This window comes from Salvelinus sp. IW2-2015, linkage group LG8 (assembly GCF_002910315.2).
Source record: "Salvelinus sp. IW2-2015 linkage group LG8, ASM291031v2, whole genome shotgun sequence".
NCBI lineage: Eukaryota > Metazoa > Chordata > Actinopteri > Salmoniformes > Salmonidae > Salvelinus > Salvelinus sp. IW2-2015.
The window spans coordinates 3,679,707-3,689,706 of record NC_036848.1 but is presented as its reverse complement, the minus strand read 5'-3'; the positions used below and the strand labels follow the sequence as shown (position 1 = coordinate 3,689,706).

At 41.3% G+C, this 10,000-nt stretch overlaps 1 protein-coding gene across 1 annotated transcript in view; it reads right to left on the bottom strand.

Annotated features, from left to right (window-relative positions):
- Positions 1 to 10,000, bottom strand: part of LOC111967091 (autophagy-related protein 2 homolog A) — a 37,554-nt gene that overhangs the window by 9,022 nt on the left and 18,532 nt on the right. The window contains exons 27-29 of the mRNA XM_070444683.1: positions 3,879 to 4,049; positions 3,554 to 3,680; positions 3,149 to 3,375 (exon numbers count right to left, since the gene is read on the bottom strand). Of these exons, the coding sequence (XP_070300784.1) occupies positions 3,149 to 3,375; positions 3,554 to 3,680; positions 3,879 to 4,049 (525 nt within the window). The remainder of the gene's footprint in view (positions 1 to 3,148; positions 3,376 to 3,553; positions 3,681 to 3,878; positions 4,050 to 10,000) is intronic.

Genomic DNA, 10,000 nt, shown 5'->3' with positions numbered 1-10,000 from the left:
GGAGAGAGATACGATCGTTCCACACGATGCATGTCATTAATTGTTTATGGTTCATTGAACAAGCTAATGGGAACGGTGTTTAAACCCTTTACAATGAAGATCTGTGAAGTTATTTGATTTTTAAGAATATCTTTGAAAGACGGGTGCTGAACATTTCTTTTTTTGCTGAGTTTACAATGTGAAGAATAGTAAAAAAGAACCCTTGAATACTAGGTGTCTCCAAACCTTTGACTGATAACTGTATATACTCTCTCTATATATTAGATATAACTCTCTCTGGCCTCTACAAACGCACTAATTCTTTCTCTCTTCCCTAACTCTTCTATATGCTCTTTTTTATATGCACTCTGCCTCTCTACACTCTCTACCATAACTCTGTTTATACAGGAGCCTCCGTTATGAGGTTTGCGTCTAATTATTGTATAAAATGAATGAGTAAAGATGAAACTATTTGTGAAATTATGTAATGTGATTTTAAAAACAGTTAATGTGAGAGAATTGTATTCCCTTTCAAGTTTAACTAAGTCATTGGCCTGCCTCCATGAGCACCGACATGATCTGGCTCATGGGACAGCCCTTTTCTACCGTTAGGAATAAAAGCCCCACCTGAAGAAATCCTCTTTAGACCATGCGTACATCGGTCACCGAGGGGGCGAAGGTTTGAGTAGAGACCACAAAAACCTCAGTATAAGCTAAGGTTGTAATGGTTGTGGAATTCCTAACCATATCACGTGGAGCATTGGCTACATGGGTGGAAATGGTTAAACTCTGAGACTATCGATCCCGACAGAATAAGAGCAAATCTTCGATACGAATTACTAGTCTGCAGCTAGAAATTATGTGAACCTGAGATGCGAAGACCGACAACCGCCGAAACATCTATTCTATAAGAACATTTCTGAATGGTACTCTGAAGTATCCATTCTAACCACGAAAGACTTCAGGAAAGCAGAGAGAGAGATGCGCGGATGAACTTTCCAACAGAAAGACGGACGATTCCAACAGAGAAAACGACGACACACTGAGCGTAAATATATATTGATTGCAATTATTCCCGAATGAGTGAGCGTTCATGTGCAAAGGATTAGAATTTCAAATAATATCATTATCAACTGTGTAGTGACTGCATTTTTGTCTTTCGCACCCTTCTCAGTCCACACCCACTTCCCTTTGTCCACCAAGCCGTCATATCGGCTTAGCCCACTAGGGAACCTCCCCTATCATTTCCTTGTAACCATATCTACTGTTTGTTTGTTTATGCATTTCTGTGATTATTTAGTTAGCTAGTAAATAAATGATTAAGACAATTGGTGTATGGATGATTCATAGTAAAGGCTGGGTTCGTGTAGATAACCATCAATTTACGACGTTTGGAATGAGACTAACGTGAGGTAAAGAATAATTAATTAGAAGACTAATTGATCAGATATTAAAATATCTATAGAGTTATTTTAGGAAAATAACTTTAATCTGAAGATTTTCCTTGGTGCTCCAACTTCTTAGTTAATTACATTTACATGATTAGTTTAATCACGTAATGATAATTACAGAGAATTGATTTGATAAAATAACAGTCCTCAAATTAATGATGCCAAAGACACGACATTACATACACTCAATTAGTATTTGGTAGCATTGCCTTTAAATTTTAACTTGGGTCAAACGTTTCGGGTAGCCTTTCACAAGCTTCCCACAATAAGTTGGGTGAATTTTGGCCCATTCCTCCTGAGTCAGGTTTGTAGGCCTCCTTGCTCGCACACGCTTTTTCAGTTCTGCCAACAAATTTTCTATAGGATTGAGGTCAGGGCTTTGTGATGACCACTCCAATACCTTGACTGTTGTCCTTAAGCCATTTTGCCACAACTTTGGAAGTATGCTTGGGGTCATTGTCCATTTGGAAGACTCATTTGCGACCAAGCTTTAACTTCCTGACTGATGTCTTGAGATGTTGCTTCAATATATCCACAATTTTCCTTCCTCATGATGCCATCTATTTTGTCAAGTGCACCAGTCCCTCCTGCAGCAAAGCACCTCCACAACATGATGCTGCCACCCCTGTCCTTCACGGTTGGGATGGAGTTCTTCGGCTTGCAAGCGTCCCCCTTTTTCCTCCAAACATAACGATGGTCATTATGGCCAAATAGTTCTATTTTTGTTTCATCAGACCAAAGGACATTTCTCCAAAAAGTACGATCTTTGTCCCCATGTGCAGTTGCAAACCGTAGTCTGGCTTTTTTGGGATGTTTTGGAGCAGTGGCTTCTTCCTTGCTGAGCGGCCTTTCAGGTTATGTCGATGCTGTACTGTGGACATTGATACTTTTGTACCGGTTTCCTCCAGCATTTTCAGAAGGTCCTTTGCTGTTGTTCTGGGATTGATTTGCACTTTTCGCACCAAAGTGCATTCATTTCTAGGAGACATAACGCGTCTCCTTCCTGAGCGGTATGACGGCTGCGTGGTCCCATGGTGTTTATACTTGCGTACTATTGTTTGTACAGATGAAAGTGGTACGCTCAGGCATTTGGAAATTGCTTCCAAGGATGAACCAGATTTGTGGTGGTCTACATTTTTTTTTGTGAGGTCTTGGCTGATTTCTTTTGATTTTCCCATGATGTCAAGCAAAGAGGCACTGAGATTGAAGGTAGGCCTCGAAATACATCCACAGGTACACCTCCAATTGACTCAAATGATGTCAATTAGCCTATCAGAAGCTTCTAAAGCCATGACATAATTTTCTGGAATTTTCCAAGCTGTTTAAAGGCACAGTCAACTTACTGTATGTCAACTTCTGACCCACTGGAATTGTGATACAGTGAATTTTAAGTGAAATAATCTGTCTAAACAATTGTTGGAAACATTACTTGTGTCATGCACAAAGTAGAGAGAGAGTATAAAGAAAGAGTACAGAGTGAGAATAGAAAGAGTAGAGAGAGAGTATAGAGAGAGTTGAGAGTTGAGAGAGTGTATAGAGAGAGAGAGTTGAGAGAGTATAGAGAGAGAGTGTATAGAGAGAGTGTATAGAGAGAGAGTGTATAGAGAGAGAGTATAGAGAGAGAGTGTATAGAGAGAGAGTATAGAGAGAGAGTATAGAGAGAGAGTGTATAGAGAGAGAGCATATAGAGACATAATGAAATAAAGAAACAGACTCACAGGTATACCCATCCCAGGAGCCTCTAGGATACAGAAGTCCTCGTTGTCCTCTGAACCATCAGAGCCCTCCTCTGACATCATATCCACTTGCACCTCAGTGGCTGTCGCCACCAGTCTGTCAAGCTTTGACTCCTCCCCCTCAATGACAACTGGTGGGCGGAGCTTAGGGGCCTCCCCAGGAAACAGGTAGACTGAGACAGGTGAGCCCCGCGGGACAGTGGGAGATCCTAGACATAGAAATGTTCATTTAGAAGACTCCATTTTTACAGTGAAAAGTAATATGCATTAGAAATGGGAAATACACACAGGAATAGCTAATGGCATCCATTTCATCTATCAAATGTACAGAAGGGATTTATAATTGGAGATATTGAACTACACTATCATTTAATACCCCCGTTTTACCTGAGTCCATATCCTCATCTGGGTGGCTCCTCTCTGTGTCAATCAAAGCATCAAGGAGATCATACTGGTTGATCTCAGCAGTCTCAGCTGGAGGGCAGGGTGGCAAGGAGGCGGGACTTTCTGACAACTAAAACAAGTCACAGACAGACAACAGATAGTTGAGGTTCAGATAGGCTCCTTTCCAGTCGCTCCACAGTTTCATTTTCTTCAGTTGTTCTCACACAACGTTTATCTGAACAAACATACAACATCTGTTCCAGACCTTAAAGAAGGTAATATTATACTAGTTTACTAGTCTATTGGTCTACTGGCCTGTCTGTCTTACCGGTAGCTTCTGTCCAGCGATCTCAGTGGGTGATGTGTGTCGGGGGGGCGGGTGCAGGTCTCCCTGGGACACCAGGTACTGCAGCATGTTGACCAGGGCAGCACAGGAGTCAGCACAAGTGTGGAGGTGGACCACGTTGTTGGAGCAACGCAGCTCAAACAGAGGTTGGGACTAGGGGAAGAGACCGAGAGGAGGTGAGGGGATTGGAATAGAAATCAAATAACATTGTCACATGCACCAAAAACAACTGGTGTACACTTTACCGTGAAATACTTTCTTACATGCAGTGGTAGAAAAAGTACCCAATTGTCATAATTGAGTAAAAGTAAAGATACCTTAAAAGAAAATGACTCAAGTAAAAGTGAAAGTCCCCCAGTAAAAATACTACTTGAGTAAAAGTAAAATAATTTTGTTTTAAATATACTTAAGTATCAAAAGTAAAAGTATAAATAATTTCAAATTGCTTATATTAAGCAAACCAGACGGCACACTACAGCACGCAGACATCATTTACAAACAAAGCATGTGTTTAGTGAGTCCTCCAGAAGCAGTAATAAGTATGTGTATTGCACCATTTCCCTGTCCTGCTAAGCATTCAAAATGTAACGAGTACTTTGGGTGTCAGGGAAAATGTATGGAGTAAAAAGTACATTACTTTATTTAGCAATGTAGTGAAGTAAAAGTAGTCAAAAATAGAAATAGTAAATGAAAGTACAGATACCGCAAAAAACTACTTAAGTAGTACTTTAAAGTATTACTTAAGTACTTTACACCACTGCTTACGGGCCCTTTCCAATGATGCAGTTCATTAATAATGATACAAACAAAATAGTAACATGAGGAATAAAATAAAATGCACATATATGGAGCTATATACCAGAAGTACCAGATCATTGTGGAGCTATATACAGGGAGTGCCAAATCAATGTGGAGCTATATACAGGAAGTACCAGATCAATGTGGAGCTATATACAGGGAGTACCAGTACCAGACCAATGTGCAGCTATATACAGGAAGTACCAGTACCAGACCAATGTGCAGCTATATACAGGGAGTACCATATCAATGTGGAGCTATATACAGGAAGTACCAGATCAATGTGGAGCTATATACAGGAAGTACAGAGGAAAATCAATGTGCAGCTATACAAGTATATGCTGAGCTATACACAGGGAGTACCAGTACCAGATCAATGTGGCGCTATATACAGGGAGTACCAGTAACAGATCAATGTGGAGCTATATACAGGGAGTACCAGTAACAGATCAATGTGGAGCTACACTTCCATTCAAAAGTTTGGGGTTACTTCTAAGTGTCCTTGTTTTTGAAAGAGAAGCACATTTTTAGTCCATTAAAATAACATAAAATTGATCAGAAACAAAGTGTAGACATTGTTAATGTTGTAAATGATTATTGTAGCTGGAAACGACTCTGGGATGCTGGCCTTCTAGGCAGAGTTCCTCTGTTCAGTGTCTGTTCTTTGGCCATCTTAATATTTTATTGGCCAGTCGGAGATATGGCTTTTTCTTTGCAACTCTGCCTAGAAGGCCAGCATCCCGGAGTCGCCTCTTCACTGTTGACATTGAGACGGGTGTTTTGCGGGTACTATTTAATGAAGCTGCCAGTTGAGGACTTGAGGCGTCTTTCTCAAACTAGACACTAATGTACTTGTCCTCTGGCTCAGTTGTGCACCGGGGCCTCCCACTCATCTTTTTATTCTGGTTAGAGCCAGTTTGCGCTGTTCTGTGAAGGGAGTAGTACACAATGTTGTACGAGATCTTCAGTTTCTTGGCAATTTCTCACATGGAATAGACTTAATTTCTCAGAACAAGAATAGACTGACGAGTTTCAGCAGAAAGTTCTTTATTTCTGGCCATTTTGAGCCTGTAATTGAACACACAAATGCTGATTCTCCAGATACTCAACTAGTCTAAAGAAGGCCCGTTTTATTGCTTCTTTAAATCAGGACAACAGTTTTCAGCTGTGCTAACATAATTTCAAAATGGTTTTGTAATGATCAATTAACCTTTTAAAAATGATAAACTTGGATTAGCTAACACAACGTGCCATTGGAACACAGAAGTGATAATTGCTGATAATGGGCCTCAGTACGCCTATGTAGATATTCCATTAAAAATGAACCGTTTCCAGCTACAATAGTCATTTACAACATTAACAATATCTACACTGTATTTTCGGATCAATTTTATGTTATTTTAAATGGACAAAAAAATAAGCTTTTCTTTCAAAAACAAGGACATTTCTTAGCGACCCCTAACTTTTGAACGGTAGTGTATATACAGGGAGTACGAGTACCAGATCAATGTGGAGCTATATACAGGGAGTACCAGATCAATGTGCAGAGGTACTAGGTATTTAAGGTAGATATGTACATGAAGGCAGGGTAAAGTGACTAGGAATCAGGATACATATCTACATCAAATACCTTATTGTTATGTACATGGAGGCAGGATAAAGTGACTAGGCATCAGGATAGATAATAAGGTATTTGAGGTAGATATGTACATGAAGGCAGGGTAAAGTGACTAGGCATCAGGATAGATAATAATAAGGTATTTGAGGTAGATATGTACATGAAGGCAGGGTAAAGTGACTAGGCATCAGGATAGATAATAATAAGAGTAAGTTAAGAACAGAGCAGCACCAGCAAATGATGAGTGTAAAACTGTGTGTTTGTGTGTAATATGTATGTATAGTAGAAGTCGGAAGTTTACATACACCTTAGCCAAATACATTTAAACTCAGTTTTTCACAATTCCTCACATTTAATCCTAGTAAAAATTCCCTGTCTTAGGTCAGTTAGGGTCACCACTTTATTTTAAGAATGTGGAATGTCAGAATAATAGTAGAGAGAATTATTTATTTCAGCTTTTATTTCTTTCATCACGTTCCCAGTGGGTAAGAAGTTTACATACACTCAATTAGTATTTGGTAGCATTGCCTTTAAATTGTTTAACTTGGGTCAAACGTTCCTGGTAGCCTTCCACAAGCTTCCCACAATAAGTTGGGTGAATTTTGGCCCATTCCTCCTGACAGTGCTGGTGTAACGGAGTCAGTTTTGTAGGTCTCCTTGCTCGCACACGCATTTTCAGTTCTGCCAACAAATTTTCTATACGATTGAGGTCAGGGCTTTGTTTTGGCCACGCCATTACCTTGACTTTTTTGTCCTTAAGCAATTTTGCCACAACTTTGGAAGTATGCTTGGGGTCATTGTCCATTTGGAAGACTCATTTGCGACCAAGCTTTAACTTCCTGACTGATGTCTTGATGTTGCTTCAATATATCCACATAATTTTCCTCCCTCATGATGCCATCTATTTTGTTTAGTGCACCAGTACCTCCTGCAGCAAAGCACCCCCACAACATGATGCTGCCACACCCATCCTTCACGGTTGGGATGGTGTTCTTCGGCTACCCGTTTCCTCCAGCATCTTCACAAGGTCCTTTGCTGTTGTTCTGGGATTGATTTGCACTTTTTGCACCAAAGTACGTTCATCTCGAGGAGACAGAACGCGTCTCCTTCCTGAGCAGTATGATGGCTGCGTGGTCCCATGGTGTTTATACTTGCGTACTATTGTTTGTACAGATGAACGTGGTACCTTCAGGATTTTGGAAATTGCTCCAAAGGATGAACCAATTTTTTTATCTGAGATCTTGGCTGATTTCTTTTGATTTTCCCATGATGTCAAGCAAAGAGGCACTGAGTTTGAAGGTAGGCCTTGAAATACATCCACAGGTACACCTCCAATTGACTCAAATTATGTCAATTAGCCTATCAGAAGCTTCTAAAGCCATGACAATTTTCTGGAATTTTCCAAGCTGTTTTTAAGCACAGTCAACTTAGTGTATGTAAACTTCTGACCCACTGGAATTGTGATATAACTCACTCTAAGTGAAATAATCTCTCTGTAAACAATTGTTGGAAAAATTACTTGTGTCATCTACTTTGTGCATGTCCTAACCGACTAGCCAAAACTATAGTTTGTTAACGAGACATTTGTGGAGTGGTTGAAAAACTAGTTTTAATGACGCCAACCTAAGTATGTAAACTTCTAACTTCAACTGTATGTGTATTTGTGTTGTGTCGGATGGCAGGGAGCTTGGCCCAAGTGATGTACTGGGCTGTCCGCATACCCTCTGTTGCTCTTTGCAGTCAAGGGTGGTGCATTTTCCATACCAAGCGGTGATGGAGCCAGTCAAGATGCTCTTGATGGTGCAGCTGTAGAACATTTTGAGCATCCGAGGGCCCATGCCAAATCTTTTCAGCCTCCAGGGGGGGATGAGGCACTGACGTGCCCTCTCCACGACTGTGCTCGGTGAGTGTGGACCATGTTAAGTTCTTAGTGATGTGGACGCCAAGGAACTTAAGCTCTCGACCTGCTCCACAACAGCCCTGTCGATGTGGATGGGGTTCTCCCCTCTTTTTCCTGTAGTCCACAATCAGCTCCTTGGTCTTGCTGATGTCGAGGGAGATTTTTTTGTCCTAGCACCAAACTGCAAAGTCTCTGACCTCCTCCCTGTTGGCTGTCTCATCGCTATCGCTGATCAGGCCTAACACCTTTGTGTTGTCAGCAAACTTGATGGTGTTGGAGTTCTACGTAGCCACACAGTCATGGGTGAACAGGGAGTACAGAAGGGGACTAAGTACACACCCCTGAGGGGCCTCCGTGTTGAGGGTCAGTGTGGCAGAGGTGTTGTTGCCTACCCTCACCACCTGGGGTTGGCCCATCAGGAAGTCCAGGATCCAGTTGCAGAGGGAGAGGTTCAGTTCCAGGATTCCAGGGTCCCTAGCTTGGTGATGAGCTTGGAGGGGACTATAGTGTTGAATGCTGAGCTGTAGTCTATGAACAGGATTCTCACAGTTATTTCCCCTCTTGTCAAGGTGGGCCGTGTGAAGTGCAATTGAGATTGCATCATCTGGGGATCTGTTGGGGCAGTATGCGAATTGGAGTGGGTCTAGGGCAGGCCTGGGAAATTATTTTCCATGGAGGGCCACATTAGAATATATTTTTGCCATCGTGGGCCAGAATCATATTACAGGATTATACATCATGTGTATGACTATGTTGACAGATATATCTACTGTAAATCATGACCAGATATGCTACTTATTTTACTTTTTTAACATGCACAGAAATAAACCACATCCATGTTCTCCTTTTGGTAGGTATTTTCATTATTAAACATGCAATGAACTACACGGAGGGAAAAGTACACTGTGCAATCATCACCACGGACAGAACTCTTGTTAACGGGTATGCACAAAAACACAAGAGAGAGAGCTCAACATTACATTTAAAATCACTCAATCAGTATGAGGAGTGAAGTCTGATGGGCATTGACTAGAGCAGTGAAGGTATAGTTTCTGATGTCGCTATGCGCAGGATTGCTGAGAGGTGAGAGTCAGTAAGAGATGATCTGTGCCTTGACTTATATTTCATCACTGAAAATGTCTGTTCACATACATAGGTTGAACCAAACATCTTCTGAACATAACTCCTAATCTTTGGAAAGTTTTGTTCATCAAGAGATGCATAGAACCTCGTCAGTGACATTGTTTTGAATAGTTCTCCAAGCATCAGACTGAAGATCGAGAAGCTCAAGTTGCAGGTCAGTGGGAGCGTTATCCACATTGAAGGTGAAAGGAGAGGACACCAACAGCATGTAATTTTTCAACACTTTGAAATCCTCAAAACGATGAGAAAACTCACCGCTCAAAGCACGCAGCAGCGATGTATACTTCTCCATCTGGTCATCTGACAGGGAACAGACTAGTCGTGTCGGAAGGTGGGTGAGATTGTTGGCTTCTACTTGGCAGGTCAGGAGGAGTAATTTTCCCTTGAAGGCTTTGACAAGGCTGTACATTTGATGTGCAATAAAGGCCCTTCCCTTGTAGTTTAGAATTCAGTTCATTCATGAGGGCCATGATGTCCACGGTGAGGGCAAAATCAGCCAACCATTCTTTATCTTGCAGTTGAGGGAAATCCACATTTCTTCCCCTTTCATTTGCAAAAACTCAGCAATCTCCGACTTCAGGTCCCACACCCTTTAAAGCACCTTCGCCATCTCACGTTTGTGTGGTAGGGGAGATCTGATTGACC